This window comes from Oryctolagus cuniculus, chromosome 18 (genome assembly GCF_964237555.1).
Source record: "Oryctolagus cuniculus chromosome 18, mOryCun1.1, whole genome shotgun sequence".
NCBI classification, from domain to species: Eukaryota; Metazoa; Chordata; class Mammalia; order Lagomorpha; family Leporidae; genus Oryctolagus; species Oryctolagus cuniculus.
Window position 1 is genome coordinate 33138830 of NC_091449.1, and position 21679 is coordinate 33160508.

The window sequence follows — 21679 nt, forward strand, 5'->3', positions numbered from 1 at the left end:
ACATGAGTTGCCACCCCAGACCCTTGGGCCCCGTTTCCCCACCCAGGACAGAAGATGGGGGGTGGGGTGCTCCTAGCCTCACTTCTGGTCCATGTGTGTCAGGAGGGGACATTGTTCCCCCTCCCAAAGGAGCAGTATCTGTGGTATGCAGGTGCCCGCGGGTCTGGACAAGCCCATGGGAACCTGCCCGGGTCACAACTCAAAGGAGATGACAGCCCCCCCTCCCGGCCCGCCCCCTCCCTGGCGCCCGGGGCAGGGGAGGAGAGAAGCAGGCAGCCGGATGCTAATCGCACGGATTCCCTTTATTGAACGGTACTAGTTACTGCAGTCAGATTAAGTCACATTTAAAAGCAGACCATCCAGTTGCACTGAAACCGATTCTATTCATTACATAGTTTTAATCACTGTCCGGTGAACTGGCAAATCCAATCAAAGCATTAGTCTTTAATTAAAAAATTAAAAGGAAATATTCAGACAATAGCCAAGCAACCACATCACAATGCACAATTACCTAGAATTGCAATTAAAAAGTAGTTAACCGAAGGGGAGTTGGGGGGGAGGGGTTGAAAAACAAGAAAGAAAAATTAAAAAAAAAAGCAAAGGGGAAAAAAAATCACACTAATCCCTTTTTTTAAAAACTATCAATATAATACATGAAGGAACAAAGGACACTAGCCTCAAAAAGCGGGTTCCTCTAAGTCTAGAAACGTCGTCAGCGGCGAAAACTCGAAAAGCACACTAGCTGTAGCAGGACAATAAAAAATACTGAGCATGGAATACTTTTAATCTCTGCCATTAATATTCATTTCCAGCTGCTTATAATAGCAGCGCCTCATGGCCAAATCATTAGAGTTTTACATCTGGGTTGCAAATGACACTTTGATTGGATGTAATGTTCAAATGGCCCTCCCCACGGCGCTCCGGCAAGCCTTCTGCGGAGAGGTGTCCCATGGAGCAGTCCCTCACTGTGCGTGCTGGCTCATCGTGTGGTTCTGCAAAGGCGAAGAAAGGAGACACGCATGAGGGCAGAAGAATGGCGGGCTCGCCCGTCCCCTCCCACTCGGCGCGCGGACGCCCAGAGCTGAGTAAAGCGCCTGGATGGTGACAGCGCAGGATGCAGAGGGGGAAGAAGTGCCCCGGGGACGCGGCGGGGAAGACGCCACGTGGACTCGGGGCTTGGGGATCGGTTCCTGTGGCTGCTAACCTGGGCTCTCTATAAATTGTTTTGCTTCTTTTTCCTTTGCCTTTTTTTTTTTTAAGACCATTCAGATCTCGGTCCAGGGACCGACTATGGGGAGGGGAGGCGGCCAGGGTGAACCACAGCCCGGATCACCTCTCCATCCCACCCCCAACCCCCGCCCCCATGCACCAACGACAAGGAGGAGGCAGCTCTGCCTCTGATCGCCCCCTCCTCGAGCCTCCGCCGAGCAGAGGGAGACAGCAGATGTGCGGCTCTCCGGCCAAGAAACACCCGAGTGGGCACAGACGTGCGGAGGCAGTGGGCGGCCGCGGTGCCTGCGGCCGAGGCAGGGGACGGGTCGCCCGGCAGGGGCAGCGCTGGGAGGAGGGGAGCCCGCCCGTGCAGTCACGTGACGCCGCTCGGGCCAGAAGACGGGGATGCTGTTTAGTGTGGCCGAATCCGCCAGGGAATCCAGGACCCGGTTGGGACCCCTGTGGCCAAACGCTAACCCCTCGCCACGGCCCGCGGCGTTTGCTCCCTCCTGCCGGCCGGAGCCGTCCTGCCGTGAGGATCTGTTTGCACGGGAGCCAGCAGCCTGGGGCTGGGGGCGGGACTTGGCCTCCGACAGCCCGCAGTCTTTTTTGTTTCTTTTCAGTGGTGCGTGTTCCAAATTCAGACCAATTTCATCAAAGCCTCAGGTGGTGTGCCACCTCGTGACCCCTGCAGAAAGGAAGCAAACTCCACCGGGACGGAGCAGCTCTGTGAGGGGCGGCACGGGCCCAGGAAAACCCCGGGGGGCAGCTGCCTAGGGCCGCTCCTGCCTCCCGGGCCGGGCGCCCCAGCCGGCGGGAGCCCAGCGACTCCTCGCAGACTGGAGGCAGCGGCTTGCAGCTCTGCTACTGACCGCCAGGGGTCACAAGAGGCGCTTGGTCTATCTCCCGGGCTCCAGGTCCGGGAGGATGCCCGCTGCTTCACCCAGAAGCCCGGGGCCCAGGGCCGACGTGGGGCCACACCCACTGCTTGGCACAGGGCTCTCACGGCGGCGCCTTCCCACGGTGGGCACTGCCGTGGCCTCCGTACTGCTATCATCCACCCCTCCAGCAAGCGAGATCCTCACACAGCAAATGTCCACCGACACCTGCAGCCCTCCTGCCATGGGCTGGGAGCAGGCACATGGCTGGTGTGTGGCCAGCATGCATGCTGTGTGCCCGGGCAGGCTGGTCGCCATGCATCTCACTACAGCCTAAGCAGGTGGGATAGCATAAGATTAGAAAATTGAGGCTAGGGGGCTAAGTGGCCCAAGGTCACCCAGCTAGGGGGGCATGGGCAGCTGCCCTCGGCAACTGGGATCTAGTGCCCTGCATCCGGATGCACACTCCAGCCCATGGACCTTCGGTCCTCACCACCAGACACAAGTGTTGACTCTGCCTGGCACCTTGGTGGGGGCGTCACTGGCCCAGAGGCACAGAGCAGGGTGTCTGAGGCCATAGATGGGACACCAGTGGTTTCCATGGAAACCCCACCCTCCAGCCGAGGCACCTGTCCCTGTTCTGGTGCAGGACACCCAGGCTGTCCTGCAGGTAGCCGACCCCAGCCTCTGCACAGACCAGCTTTCCAGCTCCAAACCTCTCTGACCCAGCCCCCACCCCCAACTAAGCCCCTCTTGGAATCTTCTGGACACATTATTCCCCATCCTGCAGTCCCCAGAGGCCACCTCGGGCCACCTCCCACATACATCAATGGCCCTGCTGTGCGAGCACTGTCCTGAGCGGATCCTTGCGACTCCAGTGCCCAGCAGCAGCCACAGGCCCCCGCCGTCTGGCTTTGCTCGGGTCCTTCTTCATTTGGGCAAGCTGGGAGAGGAGGGAGGTAGGCACAAAGGCGGCACCAGGGCCTATCTCTGAAAGAATCAAGAGGACATATGGATGAAGCGTGAGGCAGGAAGTGGGCCTGGGGGAAGGTGGGACCGTGCCGGGCAGGGGCACTGGTGCCAAGGCAGCTGAGCTGAGGGGTCCTTGCCCAGGGCTCCCCAGGAAGGCTGCCGGGAGCATGGGCCACGGGCCGGGGACTCAGCTCCACAGCGGCAGAAAACCGGTGGTGGGATGAGAAGTCCACAAACTCCACAAGGCCCACCCACCCCAACGGGGTGCGGGGGAGGGGAGTCTGGGGCTCTGGAGAAGAGGAAGCTGCCTCCTGCCAGAACAGCACAGACAGGGAGGCCCACGGTGACACAGGGCCACATGGGAGTTGCTGGGGTCCAAACCTCCAAAGCAAAAACCTGCACCTAGCACTGGTCAGGCAAGGCCACTTCTCAGGTGGAAACAGCAGCGGACCCTCCTGTAAGCAGCAGTAGCAGGTGCTTCCTGGGTCAGACTCAGGGAAGAGCTTCCTCACAGAGGGTCAACACGTTCTCCCCTGAAGTTCTGCTATGGGAACAAAGGCCCAGGATGTCAGCGGATGGAAAAGGGGCTCGGGCACCCGAATTCATTCTGCACCACGTTATTGAGCACCTGCTGGGTGCTGTGCTCTGGGCTGGGCACAGAGAGGGGCGGGAGAAGAGTCCCCTGGGCCCACTGATGTGGGCAGGGGGAGTGAGCCACACATCACTCATTCACAGATTTTGGGGATTAGTGGTGCAGACCTCAGCTCAGCTGGGGAGAAGGGTCAAGGTCACAGCAGGTACACAGGTCCGCGTGGTCAGCCAAGGAGACCGGCTCCTTGCTGGGCTCTGGGTGGTCTCTCGAAGGGCAGAGGGGGATGGCAGGGAGCCTCATCAGCAGGACTCCTGAGCTCAGGCTCTGGCCTGAGGCCGTATCACAGGCACAGCTCGGCACTGGAACCCGGCCCACAGCTGCTTCCTCGTGGCTGGAGCTCGGGCGCTTCATCAAGCCTTCTCCAAGAGTTCCGTGAGCCCGGCTTGCTTCTCACAAGGGCATTCTGCTTAATGTCTGTTTCTCTGTTTACGCCGCTGCTATATTTAGCATGTTCCGAGGAGCAAGAGAATCGTTTCTGAAAGACGCCGGCAACCCAGCACCAGAAAGGCCCGGGCAGGGGAAGGGCTGAGCCGGGCCTGGGGGGCAGGCCTGGCATCCGTGCCGGCCTCTGTCTGCCAGGGAGACACAGGTGTGGGGCAGAGACGCAGGTGAGAAAAATAAACCGGGAGAACGAGAGGGGGCGGGTGGCGAGGGCGCGTGGCCCCGATCCACCCCTCGGCACAGCTCGTGTGCGCTTCTGGCACCGTGCGTCTCAGGAGCCCTGCCTGGCACACGAGGCCCTCGGCCCCAGAGACGTGATGCAGGGAGGGGCACGGGGGTGTGCATGCTGCCCTTTGCAGGGAGACCCAGGAAAGGAGCCCTGCCTGGGGGAGCCGGCGCAGCAGAGCTGGCTCCCCGTCCTGCCCTCCGTCTCAGGAGGGAAGGAAACCCAGCGCTCATTTACATGGTCATTCACTGATTCACTGATTCACTCAATGGAACCTCCTCGAAGCTCTGTGCTCGTGGCTGGGAATTCAGCGGCAAAATAACCTGATCTTGAATGCGATCCAGACAAACGTGCTAGGCACAGAGGGAGCGGCCAGGTGCGAGGCGCGCGGGGGCTGCCGCGTCCTTCCCCAAACACCGACACATGAGCCACTTGGAGGCCAGTTTGGGGCCCAACTCTGGTCTCAGCAGCCCCCGCTCAGCCCACATCCCTACCCTGCTCCAAACCAGTCACCAACACCAACACTGCATGCCTCCCCCTGGTCAGCAGCCAGGCTGCTCCTCGAGGTCTCAGCTCCAGTCTGTGCCTTGGTCTGGGACTCTGCTTGGTCTCCCTTTGACACCCGCCATACCACGTGCCAAGCTGGGGAGACTGGAGGTGCTTAACCATGCTGGATGGCTGCTGGCCGGATGCAACAGGAGACGGCTCTGCACCTGCCCGGGCACACAGGCTGGAGAGGATTTCCCTGCACAGCAGGTGGCTCCAGGAGCTGCCCCTGCTGTGTCTTGCTGTCGGTAGAGAGTGCGTGTGGACCTCAGTAAGTGGCCCCTTGGTGCTGCCACTGCCCTGGAATCCCAACTGTGCCACTCCCTAGCCATGTAGGTTGGGGCCCACGTCAGGGCCTCACAGAGTATGAGTGGCCAGGCCAGGAGGGCCCTTCCTCCCTCTGTGTCCAGGGCTGGCGTGGTCCCAGGAGTGCTGCTGAGATGGCCCGATGAGGGTGGTCCTGACTCTGGAGCAGCAGGTAGCTGCTGAAGGCCCCAGGCTCCCTGCCCCAACCCAGAAGCCGCCTGATCCACTAACCACTGCTTCCCCCCACGCAGTGGGGGCCAGGCTTGGGTATCTGGTGAGGAGGGGAGTCTCAGGGAGACTCACCGGGGACGGGCAAGGTATACACTCATCCATTAGTCCACTCACTCCTTCTTTCCTTCCACATTCACTGATTCCCCATCGGCCAGGCCCTGTGCGTAGAGAAGTGGAGAAGCTGCAGTTCTGTCCCTAGCGGAGCCCACCGTTTATGGCAATGGCCAGGCCCACAGACCCAAAAGACCCTAAAGGGAAAACAAAGGCTCCAGCCCTTCAGTCCTTATGCCAGCCAAGGTCACAGGAACCCCAAGCCCCCTCCGTCCCCCAACCGCCCTAGCAGCAGGATCCACCTGGCCTTCACCTGCACCCACACATCTGTCCTTTCTTTCCACCACGAGGCCACTCCCCAGAGCCCAGCCACGATGGCTTTTGCAAGGCTGGCTTAGAAGGAATGAGGACCAAGTCCAAGAAGCTGCCCTAACCATGGATAGATTCCGTTTCCAGGGGAAGGACAGGAGCTGGAGCCATGGTCGAGCTGAGTGGGGACACAGAAGGGCTCTGAGACTTGTCCATTTAAAAAACAAGGACGGGGCCGGTGCCGCCGGCTCACTAGACTAATCCTCCACCTTGCGGCGCCGGCACACAGGGTTCTAGTCCCGGTCGGGGCGCCGGATTCTGTCCCGGTTGCCCCTCTTCCAGCCCATCTCTGCTATGGCCCGGGAGTGCAGTGGAGGATGGCCCAAGTGCTTGGGCCCTGCACCCGCATGGGAGACCAGAAGCACCTGGCTCCTGGCTTCGGATCAGCGCGATGTGCCAGCCGCAGCACGCTGGCCATAGCGCGCCGGCAGTGGCGGCCCTTGGAGGGTGAACCAATGGCAAAAAGGAAGACCTTTCTCTCTGTCTCTCTCTCTCTCACTGTCCACTCTGCCTGTCAAAAATTTAAAAAAAAAAAAAAACCCCAAAAAAAAAAGCAAGGATGGGCCGGTGCTGTGGTGTTGCGAGATGTGGCGCCAGCATCCCATATGGGCGCCATTTCTAGTCCTGCCTCCTCCACTTCCGATCCAGCTCCCTGCTGATGTGCCTGGAAAAACAGAAGATGGTCCAAGTGCTTGGGGCCCCTGCACCCACATGGGAGACCTGGAAGAAGCTCCTGGCTCCTGGCTTTAGATTAGCCTAGCTCTTTGTGGCCATCTGGGGAGTGAACCAGCAGATGGAAGACCTGACTGTCTCTGCCTCTCCCTTTGCAACACTGCCTTTCACACGTTAGCATGTGTGCTGTGCATGCGTGTGTGTGCGCGTGTGCAGGAAGGCTCTCCAGGAAGAACAAGCCGCACAGACAACAGTGTGGAAGTCACCGCGTGCTCTCCGTGCGGCAGGCACCGTTCTTAGCACTTCACTTGCACACACTCAGAGAAGCCTCATGACAACCCTGTGAGTGCAACACCATTTTTCTCCCTATTGTACAGATGGGAAAACTGAGGCACAGAGAGGTCCAGGTGCCGCAGTAGGCAATGGCAGGGCAGGATCTGCACACACACAGCCCGTCTGCAGAGCCCCCTCTTTGCCGTGGCAAGGCTCTGCCTGTGAGATGTGAAAAGTGCAGCATATGTTGGGGGAACAATGAATAATTCAGCTTGGCAGCAGCACAGGGCGTGTGCCATGGAGACCAGCCTGGGAAGGAAGGCAGGGGCTTTATTGATGAGGCTCCTGGATGCCAGACGAGGCAGCTTGCCCTTAAATCTGGGCCATGGGGAGCCATCGAAGGTATTTGAGCTGCGGAGTTACACGAGAGGCAAGACACCCGGAGAAGCTCGTGCCTCCAGCCAAAGAGGTGAATCAGCAGAGCCTCCCGCCTTGCATCTCCCTCGGAGCCCGCCCTCTGTGCCCTCCCAAAGACCCCTCCCCAACACACGCACTTTGGGGAGGGGGCCGGCGCAGGCAGCCCTGCTCCCCCCTTTCTGCTATGTCTCACCTGGGCAGCCCCTCGCTGCTTGTGAACACTTATTTTTAGAAGCATTTGACAACCGTCCAAGGGTCTAAGACGAACAGATGGCCTGTCTTAAAGGCTCGTATGTTCGCTAGTTTGCACTTCTGACAAACGGGAAGCGCACTCCAGAGCCCGCCGTCACCGGCGCCGAATGAATACTCAGAGCGCAGTTTAGCTAATGCACGTCATTAAAATGAGGAGTGAGTGATGGCCAAGGTTCCCCTAAACGCCGGCCTGGTGACGCAGCCGTGGCCGCACCCCGGGCCAGGGCCTGGGCATGGCCGCACCCAGTGAGCCCCCGTGCACCGCCCCCCACCAAAGCCAGCAAGGCAGCCACTGTCCTGTTCACACAGACAGCAGAGGAGGGTTAGCCCACCTGGCGGTGACCCCACTGGTTCCTGGTATCAGAGTGAAGCTGATGGCCCCTCTGGCCTGGGACACGGCCCTGAAATGTCCAGCAAGGCACCAGGGGCACAGCAGCTCCCGCGTGCACAGGGACACGCGTGGGGCTCCCAGACACCACAACAGCCTGTCCTCTGCCACTCCAAAGCAGCAGGAAGTGAGCGTCGCCACGCTCCGACAGACACAGGAGCCGACTCTCCTGGGACGGCTTCAATCTACCCGCAGCTCCTGGCCCCGGGAGCAAGGGGCTGGCTGCATGGGGCTGGGGCCCACTGCTGTCTGGTGGACTCAGGGCCACAGGCAGACTCAGGGACCCAGAAGTGACCAGGGCCAGGCACGTGAGGAGGTGCCACATCCACGCAGCCCCTGACCAGACTCCTTTCGTGGGAGGGGTCTCCCACATGCTGGGCACCCTGCGCCTTCTCTGACTGCCTCTGGCCTGCTCCCTGCCATGCCCAGAACACCACAGACTAAAGTAGGCGGCCTGGTCAAGTTCTACGAGCAGAAACATCTCCCTGTGCGTGAAAACGTGGAAGAAAATGTTGTGGGGGAAAAAAAGATGCAATAAGCTGGCAAGGGGGCAGGTCCCCTGAAGTTCAGCAGAGGACAGACTGTTAGGAGTGAGCCAGGGCCTTCCATTAGGCACCCCACCTGCAAACGGGCTCCCATTCAGTCACCCAAGAACACAAGGGAGTTAATAAATCCCACCCCAAGGGGCTGCTGGCTCAGGGGCCGGCACCCTCTCTGCGCAACGGCCCCTGGGCGCTGCTGGTGCGCAGTCACGGAGGGGGAGGGCGAGTCCTACAGCTGGGGTCACAAGCGCAGGAGCAGTGGGCATTTCCAGGGCTGCCTGTGGCTCTGCCCCTCCCAGGACCAGAGTCTTGCCTGTCGCAGAGGGAATCTGGCCACCACTGCCGGTCTTCCTGGGGACAGGCAGGGTGCCTGGTGGCCAGGTCTCCAGTGGACAGGACCCCAAGCTGAGTCAGGGCTGCAGTGCAGGGTGCTAGCCGTGGTGTGCCAGATGCCCATGTGGTCACAGCTGTGGACGTCAGCCCCTCCTGGGCAGGGATACTGCCCTGCCTTGCAAAACTCTAACCACGCCAGCCAGGCACCTGCACAGACCCAGGGCCCTGGGGGACAGTTCATGTCAAATATGACTCAGCGCGTGGTCAGCATTAGCCACACCCCTGATGAGATCCGGGTCCAGCCTGGTGCAGCGGGGCTAGGAACCCAAGCAAAGCCCTGAGCAGAGCCTAGGGTGAGATGGCTCCCGAGACCACACAAAGCTCTCAGTTCCCACTTCAAACAGCCTCACACAGAACCCTGTGTGCAGACAAATGTGGTGTATGGGGATGGGGTACCAAACTCTCCCTGAGTATGTATGTGGGGGTGGTCATGAAAATGCAGGAAGAGGGGCCGGCGCTGTGGCATAGCAGGTAAAGCCACCGCCTGCTGTGCTGGCATCCCATATGGGTGCCGGTTCAAGTCCCAGCTGCTCCACTTCTGATCCAGCTCTCTGCTATGGCCTGGAAAGGCAGTAGAGGATGGCCCAAGTCCTTGGGCCCCTGCACCCGGGTGGGAGACCAGGAAGAAGCTCCTGGCTCCTGGCTTTGGATGGGTGAGGCTCCAGCCATTGCAGCCTTTTGGGGACTGAACCAGAGAATGGAAAACCTTCTCTCTCTGCCTCTGCCTCTCAAATAAATAAATAAATATTTAAAAAAAAAAAGTAGAAAGAAAGTAAATGCAGGAAGGGATGAATCTGCGAGGCCCGTGGTGCTGCTGGGTTTGCTCTGGGAACACATGCCGCTCGGCTAAGGTGCAGAGCAGGAAGGCACAGAGGGGACCGTACCAGCCCCACAAATTCAAACTTTGCCGAAAAGGGGCAGTGCTCTCAGCTCCGAGCAGGGCCAGCCGTCCCGGGCAAGGGTGCCACTGGCAAGCAGTCAGCCCATTGTGATTTAGGGGCCTCCCATGAGGGAAGGGGCTGTGGGCCATGGCACGATGAAGTTGTGGAGCAGAGAGGGAGAGCAGAATTCTGCTGAGGCCAGAATTACCCACTTGCCCTGGGCACCGCTGCCTCCTGGGTAGCCCCCCCCCCCCAGCTGGCCTGAGTGTCCCTGGGGGCGTGCAAGGGGCCAGCAAGTCTGACCCAGGAGCTCCCAGTGGTGGTCTCAGAGGCTGTGCCGTCACCACTGTGGGGACCAGTACCACTCTGCCACATCACCCCGTTCGAGAGCCTGGGTCACAGTTCCCCTCGGACACTCCGCTTTTCCAAGGACTTCAGAGCGCCCCTGGCCAATCCATGCCCTGTGGTGACTGCGGGGGAGAAGGAGGGAGCCAGGCTTGATGGGGGCCAGCAGTGGAAGCAGGGAGCAGAGGCAGGCTCCTCTTCTGTCCCATGCACACATGCACACACACACACTTGTACACGGGCACCCTCCAGTCACACACTCCTTACATGACAGTGTGCTACAAAGTGGGTCAGGGCTTGGGGGTTCTTGCTCGGGCTCTGGGGGTCCCCATGCTGTGCATCTGGCCTGTCCCAGGCTCTCCCCACTGCTGGGACCCCTCCAACAGACCATGCCTCCCAGGGACCCTGGGGCCCTGTTGAGGTCCCCTTCTTAGCAAAAGGAAGCAAAAAAAAAAAAAAAAAAAAAAAAAAAAAAAAAAAAAACACAAACAACTGCCAGGGAGACGCCCTCTGCCCCCAGGGAGATAGGATGGACCACTCTGCTTAAGCCCCAGGGGACCCCAGCCACACCCAGCATCAATCCAGCCCCCTGACCATGGCCCAGATGGCCCTCCCAGGTCTGGGGCTTGCTTCCTTACCCACCACAGTTAACCCTTCTCTCTACACCACTGACAGCTCTGTGCGGGCAGGGGCCTCATCCCCCCGCTCCCTGCTCTGCTCTTGCTATTGGCTCAGAGCTGTGCTTGCTGAAATACCCGTCTGTAGGCTACTGTAGCAGAGCAAGGTGCCCACAACAGGGGCAGGGAGGAGGGAGGACAGAATAGGGCAGCCCCTCCTCTTCAATGCCCCTTGTCCCCACCCAGCCCAGAGTGTGATGTTAGACTTTCCTTGAAAGTGCCGGGACCCTCTCGGGAGGTTATGGCAGGTGCAATGAGCCACCTGACGAAGGACACACACCGCGCGGTTCCTCTCGGCAGTAGGGGGAATCTCAGAGATAGAAGTGAGCCTGGCAGCTGCCAGGGGCTGGGGAGGCAGGGAACAGGAAGTCAGTATTGAGCGGGACAGAGGGTCAGCTGAGAGGAGGTGGGCGTGGGGATGGTTGAGCAGCAGTGTGACTATACTGAGTGCCACAGAGCCACACACGTTTTAAAATGGTTATGGTGCTGAGTTTTTTTTTTAATTTATTTTTATTTTTAATTTATTTTTTGACAGGCAGAGTGGACAGTGAAAGAGAGAGACAGAGAGAAAGGTCTTCCTTTGCCGTTGGTTTACCCTCCAATGGCCGCCGCAGCCAGCGCACTGTGGCTGGCGCACCGCGCTGATCCGATGGCAGGAGCCAGGTACTTCTCCTGGTCTCCCATGGGGTGCAGGGCCCAAGGACTTGGGTCATCCTCCACTGCACTCCCTGGCCACAGCAGAGAGCTGGCCTGGAAGGGGGGCAACCGGGACAGAATCCGGCGCCCCGACCGGGACTAGAACCCGGTGTGCCGGAGCCGCAAGGCAGAGGATTAGCCTAGTGAGCCGTGGCTGAGTTTTATGCTATGTATACTTTACCACCATCGTGGGGGGCAGGCAATATTGCAGCACAGTGGGTTAAGCCACTGCTTGCCATGCCAGCATTCCGTATCGGAACACTGGGTCAAGTCCCAGCCACTCTGCTTCTGACCCAGCTCCCTGCTAATGCACCTGGGAAAGTGGCAGAAGATGGCCCAGGTGCTTGGGCCCCTGCACCCAAGAGGGAGACCTGGATGGAGTTTCTGGCTCCTGGCTTCAGCCTGGCTTAGCTCCGGGTTGCTGTGTCCATTCTGGGACTGAACCAGTGGTAGGGAGATGTCTCTATCTCTCCCATCTCTGTCACTGTGCTGGTCACATAAATAAATTAAAAAATCTTTAAAAACACAATGTGGGCAGGGCCCTACATGGACAGCAGGGCAGGTGCGAAGGAGAGGCACACCTTGGACCTTTGGTTCCACACAGAAAGAGTCACAGCCCACGAGTTCTCAGCTGGGTGGCAGGGAGCTACAGCCGCGACACACCCTTGGCCAAGCTGCGGCTGGTGTTGGCTCCAACTTATACGATAGAGCAGAGGTTCCCAGTGATACCCAGGCTGCCCCTGCTGCCTGCCTGCGTGCGGCTCCCAGCACCAGGCTGAGGATGAACGGAGCCTCCTGAAACCTGAACAGGGACTCCCGGGTCACAATGTGATGAGCCAGCTCCACACGGGCTCCCCAGGTTTTACAAACAAACCACCAGGACCAACAGCCACCAGCTGGGATGGCTACTTGAGATCAGGGAGGTACTGGAACATCACGGTCACGTGGTCACTAATCCTGTTGTTATAAGGTCCCTGTGAAAACTCCGATCATAATTACTTCTATTTTCCTCCAAGTTTTTATACAAGGGAAAACTTCCCTGCATCTGTGCGACTTCTAGGACATTAACCCCTGCAGACGAAGAGCCACTTTGGCAGACATTCTGAGGGTGGTCCGCTCAGAAAACATGGCCCAGCATCCCCTAAAATGGCTCGCGGAGCCCACCTGGCCCAGCCCCCTGCTGGTAGACTCCCGGCTGCAGGACCAGAGGGTCTGAAGACGTAGTGAGCTGGCTGTGACAGACTGTGTGTGTAGCCATGATCCAAACTGCACTGCAAGAGCCAACGATCCTGTGAGACGCACAGGTGGACACCCTTGCTGGTCTGGCGGGAGGGGGGTCCAGCACAGCACACAGCAAAGGGCACAGGCTGATTCACACCCCACCCCACCCCACCCCCAGGAAAGGCAGGGGTCCATGGGCGGACCACTCCTTGAAGCCCGTCCCACAGACAAGGAGGAAGCACAAGGTGGCTCAGCGTGAAATGCCACAACTGCCCTCCTGTGACCATGAGCACCCCGGACCCTACACCTGCTCCGCTGTGAGCAGGTGGACCCCCTAGCCTTCCCTTCTGCACCAGGCAGAACTCATCCACGGCCCCTGTGTGTCTCATCTCATCCAGTTCATCAGAGCGGGTGGGCTGTGTGTGGACAGTTTAAGTAAAATGGGGAAAGGAACAGTTGAAAATGCAGCCTGGCACTGAGAGTGTCTGAGGAAGGCATCGTAAGAGTTGGGAAGGTCCTAGCAGCCTCAGTACTGAGGGATGGATGGACAGATGGATGGTGGATGAACACTGGACGCATGGGTGGGCAGGTGGAGCGCTGGCTGGATGGTGGACAGGTGCCTGGATGTGGAGTTGAGTGGGTGGGTCGCTGGCTGGCTGATGCATGGGTGGGTGGCTGGCCAGGTAGATAGATAATAAGTGGATGCATGGACTGATGAACTGGTGGGTGGGCGGGTAGATGGATGCACGCGTGGACGGGTGAACAGTGGGGAACGGGAGTATGAGTATAAATAAGTAAGCCGCAGGGGGTGAGCTGGTAAAAAGACAATGGGGCTCTGGAGTTCAAGCCTCGCCTCAGCTGTGACCTAGGCAAGTCACTGCACTTCTCTAAGTCCCTGTGGACTCACCTGAAAAGCCTACGCCTACATCTTGGCCCTGCTAGGAGCTTCAGATTGGATAGCTCCTAAAAACGTGAGGCAGGTGTTTAGTATCGTCCTGACACAAGCACAGGCTGTGGGGACACAGATGGAGCCGCAGATCAGGGACATGGCTGGCTGAGCTGTGTCCAGCTCCGATCTTGGAGAGGTCGGGGGCACCGATCATGGAGTGGGGGAGCAGTGACCTGCTCGCCATCCCTGCCCAAACACCGGCAACCACTGCAAGACCCAGTCCTCCCCGCCTGTCTCCTACTTTAACATCCAGTTCCCAAGCCTCAGTTTGCAGGCCTGTGAAATGGGGGGAGTACAGACGACTTCCAGGAGCCCTGGGTTGTTGATGCAGTGGGCAGCTAAAATTTGCAAACTGTGAAGTGTTTCCACAGGGACCACAAACCCTGAGTGCAGGTGGGTAATGTGCCAGGTAAGGAGACCAGGCGGGGTTGTGGCCATGGCCAAAGTGGGCAGCTGACTGTTGCTCTAGGACGGGTGCAGGAGCAGACAGGTCTGATTTGTAAACAAATCCAGAAATCCAGCCACTGAGTCCCTACTCAGAGGGTTAGGAGGACAGATCTGGTGCCATAGGCCTGGGCCTAGCACCAGCTGGCTCTGTGGCCTGGGGGAATCAGTTCTCTCTCTGTGCCTCAGTTTCCTTGTCTCGACAGTGCAGGCACTGTGAGGACTGAACGCTAAGAACAATGCCTGGTGCTTCGTTAGCACTTCATGTGTAGCAGCCGCTGTAGGAAATCGTCCTGTTTTGAAATATAGATGGGGGCCAGCACTGTGGCATAGCGGGTAAAGCCGCCGTCTGTAGTGCCGGCATACGATATGGGTGCCGGTTCAAGTCCTGGCTGCTCACGTCTGATCTAGCTTTCTGCTATGGCCTAGGAAAGCAGTAGAAAATAGCCCTGGTGCTTGGGCCCCTGCACTCGTGTGGGAGACCTGGAAGAAGCTCCTGGCTTCTGGCATCTGGCTTCAGATCAGCGCAGCTCCGGCCAATTGGGGAGTGAACCAGCAGGTAGAAGACCTCTCTCTCTCTCTCTCTCTCTCTCTCTCTGCTCTCCTGTCTCTGTGTAACTTTGGCTTTCAAATAAATAAACAAATCTTTAACAAAAAAAGAAATATAGATGATGGTTTAAAAGTTCCACAGCCCCTGGGCCATGGGCTGTGAGGTCTCCCCCTCCATTCTGTAAAAACTTCCGGTGTTATTACGATGGCGACTTCTCCCAGTGTGCCAGGAGGGTGGGGGTCATCCCAGCCACACCTGCAGGGAGGGAAGGGCCTGGTGTGCCTCCTTACCCCTCTGAGGACTGACTCCAGCACCCTGCTCCTTTCCGGTCCTCTGTCAGCAATGCCGTGTGTGGTCTAGTCTAAGACCCTACAGAACGTAAGATGCTCCAGTATTTGATGGATCCCAGTGAACAAAAAGAGAAAAAAGAGACCAACTAACTAAATGACGACACACAAATGCAAATGAGGCACCCCAGTTTAAGAGCTGTTGTAATGAGAAGTTATCTGTCTTAAAATATGTTCAATACATATGGCTAACAGCTGCCACCGACCGACCTCCTGCCGTGTGCCAGGAACTGGGCCACCTGCTCCTCAGTTTCTCCCCTTGCTTCTCCCAACTCTGCCCACTTGACTGATGAGGAAGTTGAGGTTCTGTGTGAGACTTTCTGGCCTAGTCCGGATACCACTACCTTGATGTTCCCTGCTGCCCGCGCACGCGCGCACACACACACACACACAACACGCACACACACACATACCCACACCGTCCCTGGTACCACATAAAGGAGCCACCTCTGACACGGGCACCTGCCTCACCCACAGTCCAGCCACCCCAGTGAACTTCACTGCAGCCCGGGCGAGCCCCAGCCAATCTCTGTTTGATTTTGTCTAAACTTCAGAAGAGGAGCGAGTGGAGTCGCGTTTGTTATTGACACAGCAAAATTAATTTTCTGCTATCTCCTCCCTCTCGTCTCCATGCCCAGCCCCACCCCCCCGCCTCTCCTGTGAGTGTTGACAGGCGGCTGCTGACTGGTGCTCCCGAAATGCCAACTTGCATTTCTCATCATTAATTTCTCTCTAAATGTCATTAGTAATTGTTCCTGCTCGACCAAAGAGCGCGAGCCGGGCTGCCACGGAGAGCACCCTGGTCTCATCTCTCAGCTGCTGGGGGCCGAGAATCCCCCGCCACGCCAGACCCTGGCATCGTGGCAGGAGGCAGCCTGCCTCGCTCCCACCCCGCTGGAGAGAGGCTGCTCAATCCAGAGTCAGGTTAAACACGCAAGGATCAACGATGCCAAAGAGCCCCGCCCATGGTATCAGAGCCATGGTTGAGAGGTCAGGCTGCCTGGGTTCAAATCCCAGCTCGGCCACTGCCTGCCCATCTGTGACACGGGGACAAAAACAGCATCAGAAGATAAAATAGGACACTCAAAATGCTCCCAGCAGTTCCGGGCTGCTGTTGCTATTATCCTGCACCTACCTCCTCCTTGCCTCGCGCCACCAGGGCTGCAGGTTCAACTCTGCCACTTGTGACTCGGCATCAAGCGAGTGACCTCCCTGGCTTGTCCCTCCCATCGGAAGTGGGACGGAACAGGGACGTTGCCAACTCGGCCCCTAAGGCTGTCCCCTCCCGCCGGCCCTCCCAGGGAGCCAAGCCTCTGCTCAGTGACTTGCAAACATGTGGCACCCTGCACGCCAACAGCAAGAAGCACCTCTGAGAGCCACGGCTCCGGGCCCCAGGCTGGGGTCTCTCCTGTACCTGAGGCCGCTTCTTTGTTTAAGTGCTGGGGGGAGGGCTGTGCGCAGGGCAAATGCCCACGGGCGCTGAACCAACGTAGCGCCCACTCTTCCCAGTCTTGCCATTGTTACTAAGAAACTGAAGGCATTTGGTCCCGGCTGGGGAGGGGCTGGGCTCGCGGCGCACACGACGGCCACAGGCTCGAGCTCCTGGCAGCCCCTGGCAGCTCCCCCGTGCCCATCTGTCGCCATGGCGTGGTGCCCCACTCAAGTTGGTTGGCCCTGTGCCCCAGGGCATGAATGACAGGCTCCAGTGGGCAGACGGGCAGCCCGAGGCGGAGTCCAAGGGCTATCTCTGCCCAGAGCCGGGCCTCGGTGGGGAGGCCACCCCCCCACCCCCAGTCCCCATCTGGGCCTTGACACACTTCACCGCTCAGGAGGGCTGACCCCCAGGGCTCACGAGGGCATCTGAGCTCAGCCGGGCTCGGGCTTCTGCCTCCACATCCTCCTCCAGATGCCCATCCCCTACTCCGTGTCACCCCGGGCTGCCTGGAGCAGCGACGGCTTCACACGCCTGGCCACCGTGCACAGTGGCTGCAGCGCCCCCTGGAAGGTTCTCCTCCTGGGAGGAGGGATCTGTGCTCATCTGTGGCCCTACTGCTCAGCCTAGGGCCTAAGGACACAGGCTCTGGTGTCAGGCTGCCTGGGTTCGTGGTGGGTGGGAGTGTGGCGCCTCAGTTTCCCCATCTGTGTCAATGAGGTCATCGCATGTGCAAAGTCCCAGCACACTCAGGCACCGCTGCCTCCTTTGCAAGGAGCAGGGAGCAAGAAGTCCGTGTCCTGGGCCTGTGAGGACAAGGGGCACGGTCAACACCACCCCTCAGTCTTCTCCAGACCACCAGACACAGCCCCTCAGAGACCCAGCTGCCCCCTGTGAAAGCAGTGGGAATAGGATGACAATGCCAATGACGGCAACTCTTAAGGCCTGTGCCACTCGACAGGGAATAAACCACAGCTCAGAGACACAGGCTGCCCATGGCCAGTAACCCAGTCACTTCCAGCCAACAGAGGCCAAGCCCAGGCCCTGAGATGTCCCCGGCCACACAGCCACATGGCACCCGACAGCAGGTCCGTGTTGTGTGCAGCACTCGCATTCCAGGATACAGAGTGCAGGCTGAGTAGCCCTCATCGGAGATGCTCGGGACCCGAGTGTGCTGCGCTTCTGCAGATGGGGGAATATCTGCTACGCCTAACGAGCCATCTGGGGATGGGACCCCCAGAAATGAAAGACGACTTTCATTCGTGCTTCAAGTATGCCCTACACGGACACTGGGCATGAACCAGAATGCTCCCCTTTGTGGTGTCGTGTTAGTGCTCAAAACAGTTCAAACTGTGCAGCACTTTGGATTTCAGATGTTCAGATTAAGGATATTCAACCTGCACATGAAAATTGATATTATGTGATAGTATACTATACTGTACTCTAGTGATTGCTATACTATAGTCTAGTAATACTGTACCATAGTATACAGCACTATACTCTAGTGATGCTAGAGTATAGTAATACTGTATTGTGCTATACAGTACCACACCATACTCTAATGATGCTATGCTACACTATAGTAATATCGTACTATGCTATACAATATTATTCTATACTCTAGTGATTGCTATGCTATAGTATAGTAATGCTGTACTATGGTATACAGTACTATACTGTACTCTAGTGAAGCTATACTATAGTAGTACTGTACCATGGTATACAGTATTATACTATGTTCTAGTGATGCTGTACTATATTCCATGATGGTGATTCTATGTTATACTATACTATACAATAGTAATTCTATACTATACTGTACTCTAGTGGTGCTATGCTATATTGTATGGTAGTAATACTGTACTATACTACATAATACTATACTACACACTAGTGATACTATGCTATGCTATACTCTGATGATGCTATACTATGTTCCATGACAGTGATTCTATGCTATACTATACAATAGTAATTTTATACTATATCATACTCTAGTGCTGATGTTATGCTATACCATACTATAGCACTACTGCACTATACTCTACAATACTATACTGTACTCTAGTGACACTATACTATGCTATAGCAATACACTATAGTAATACTGTACTATACTACACTATAGTGATGCTATGCTATGCTACACTATAGTTATACTGCACTACACTATATAATACTCTACTGTACTCTAGTGATGCTATCCTCTACTATACTTTGGTGATTCTATACTATATTCCGTGACAGAGATTTTTATGCTATGCCATATGATAGCATAATATACCATATCTCTCACAAACACATAATAATTATTTGTCCATGTTTGTTTACTGTCCTCCTCTCCACAGTACTGCGTCTAGGCCTCTGCATGTTCCCAGCACCATGCACATCTGGTGCATAATAGGTGCCTGGTAAACACGCGGGCTAGACTGAGAGCATCCATGCATGATTGACGGAGTAGGAGGAGGACTGAACCCCAAGTCCATGGTCACACGAATAATGATGGTGAGAATGACAATGGCTGGTGCTCACCAAGCCTTGCCTCTGAGCCACACCTGGTCCGGGGCCCTTCCAGACTCCCCACCTTGCTCAAGGAAGGGACCGCCATTACCCCCGGTCTCCGAGGCCTGGAGAAGCTCCGTGACTTGCTGACAGTCACAGAGCTGCTCCGGGGTGGTGCTAGGATTTGCAGCCAGGCTGCAGGCCCCACAGCATGGGCACGCATTGCCAGGCCAGGTTGCCACATGTCAGAGAACTCAGGCTGGGCTAGGTTCTTCCCGCGCTCTTGGGGAAGGCAGGAGACACAAAGGGGTCACACTGGGAAGGCACCACAATTGCCCCCTCACACGAACCCTCGATCCTCACAACAATCCAAGGTGCTGGGCCTGGTCCCATTTCACAGAGAGGGACACTGAGCCCAGAGAGGGGGAGGAACAGCCTGCGGAGGACAGCACTCAGCCAAGCCCTTGCCTCCCAGGTGGCTGGCTCCAGGGCAGGCACCGGGGTCTCACTGCCGGGAACCGCAGCGGGTCCCCAGGCCCCGCCCTTTCTCAGTCTGGGGTCAAGCCCAGGGGCCCTGCTCTTCCCGCAGTGGTCGGGGTGGTGAGGACTGAAGCAGAACGGAGGGAGACCTGCCACTCACAGAAAGCACAGCCACGGAGTCCAATGCTAAGTATGTGCCTAAAGCACTTCCAATTTTTAATTATTATTAGTTATAATTATCTGGCTGGATCTGACAGGAGCAGTGCAAAGAGGCAAGGAAACTGGCTCCTCCGTTACTCAGCTCCTAAGGACCAGGAATGTAAAAATGGACTCCCACAGTCTGCACGTTGTACCCTCTTTTCGTTTCACTTTTCCTTGTTATCTGTTCTCTTCCTACTTTCCAGGAGCTCAACACAATATGGTAAGACGTGGAGATGGATGGGTGGGTAGGTGGATGGATGCATGGTGGGTGGATGGGTGGATAGAAGGAAGGATGGATAGCTGTGTGGGTGGATGGATAGGTGGGTTTAAGTGGATGGATGGGCAGATGGATGGATGGATGGATAGATGGATAAGTGGATGGATGGATTAGAGGGTGGGTAGATGAGTGGATGGATGCTTGGATGGACGAATAAGTGGATGAATGGCTAAGTGGATGGATGGACTGGTGGGTGGGTAGATGAGTGGATGGATGGGTGGATGGACGGACTGCAGGTAAGAAGAGGGAGTCTTCACCTTCCAAAAAACTCCCATGAGTGGGAAGTTAGGTGTAGATGCAGTTACTTACACTCTGCAAAAGGACTGGGGCTATACTAAGCAGGGAGAATCAGGGAGACCTTCGCAGAGAAGGGACGACTTGAGCCAATGTGAGGCTCGAGAAGAAGGGCAGGGTGGTCCAGCTCTGTGGTGAACAGGTGCTCAGCCTGACCTGGGCAGGCAAGGGAAGGTCAGGCCAGGAGGAGGAAGCGAGACGGCAGCTGTCATCTGTGTTGCTGGCCACAGCCCAGTCTCACTTGATTCTGGGACTCCCCCAATTCTGCACCTCAGGGACTTTGCACTGGTGCTTCCTTTTCCTGGAGGATCCTTCACTCTCCATTCCAGCCCACTGGCTGCTGCTTAATGTTCAGGACGCGGCTGAAATGCCAGCCTGTCCTAACCACCTGATCCAATCCTTCATCCCTAATGTTCCCCCAACTCTGCCCTGACACACGGGCAAGTGTGAACACACACACACACACACACACACACTATACTCTCCATCACAACAGCATTCTAATCTCTGCAGCATTTCACCACTGAAATAGTTCACTTATTTGCTGACTGACCATCTGCCAATGCCATGAAATCCAGGGGCCTCGGCTCCTTGTTTCTAGCTCATCCTGGGCCCTGTGATTGGCACCAGGCATGGGCACACAGTAAATGTGTGTGGCATGGATAATGGGGCCGGGGAAGGGTCAAACCCAACCTTCTCAGGGGCTGGGCGGGACAGGTCCCAGCAGAGCCCAGACCACGCCCCTGGCTCATGGAGCCCTCCCCCTAGCGGGGTCCCAGGCTCCAGCCTGGCATGGCTCGGCTTGCCCCATCGGAAGGGCTCTGGGTTGCTTGTCAGAACACCCAGCTCTGCTTTTAATCAATTGTAATCATTTAGCTGGAAGCGGCATGATTAGGCACACACAAGCAAACAGCGTGAGCTAATCCTTTAAATGCGCCCGCTCAACGCCGGGCTGGCCGCTTTGCCGCCGCGGGCCGGCTTCCGAATCACTTCCTGCAGCCCCTGGCTTTTTCCGCAAGGGAGCGGAGACTCTGGGGCACAGGGCATCCCCCCAACACACACACACAGCTCAGCGACACCAGAAACCCCTTCTTTAAAGAACCCTCTGTCTAGCCCAAGGTCCAATCCCCAGGGACAACACCACACCAGCCCCAGGTTGTCACAAGGGGACACAGGTGGCAGCATCAGGGAGTAGAGCCCCTGTCTCCGTGAGACTAGGGCTACCCCTTCCTCTACCGGAGCCCGGCCGGAGCCCAGCCCACCTCTTGCCCGCAGGCAAGCACCAGGGTTCGGGGTGGCAGCGCACCCCGCAGGAGTGTGCACAGGCCCCGCGGCATCCCCAGCTGGGCGATCCCAGAAGCAGTCTTTTTGCCTCCCCTATCACTGCCACTTGTGCTACCTGCTTGGCCCAACTACTAAAATAGTTTCTGGGTCCCCTGACAACGAGGGCTTTTTATAGTTCAGCACCGCAGGCCTCATTTAAATCTATCAGCTCATATAAATGGCACTTTATGAAACTTGGGAGGGTTCCTGTTTGCCTTGGTGGCAGCACCAACAATCCG

At 57.2% G+C, this 21679-nt stretch overlaps 1 protein-coding gene across 9 annotated transcripts in view; it reads right to left on the reverse strand.

The window, feature by feature from the left end:
• Nucleotides 1-281: 281 nt before the first annotated feature.
• ZNF423 (zinc finger protein 423) overlaps nucleotides 282-21679 on the reverse strand; it is a 328940-nt gene continuing 307542 nt past the window's right edge. For all 9 annotated transcript variants that reach the window (XM_051833900.2, XM_051833899.2, XM_070063168.1 and 6 more), the window contains one exon: nucleotides 282-992. In XM_051833900.2, coding sequence (XP_051689860.1) covers nucleotides 963-992 — 30 coding nt within the window. In that variant the 3' untranslated portion in view covers nucleotides 282-962. The remainder of the gene's footprint in view (nucleotides 993-21679) is intronic.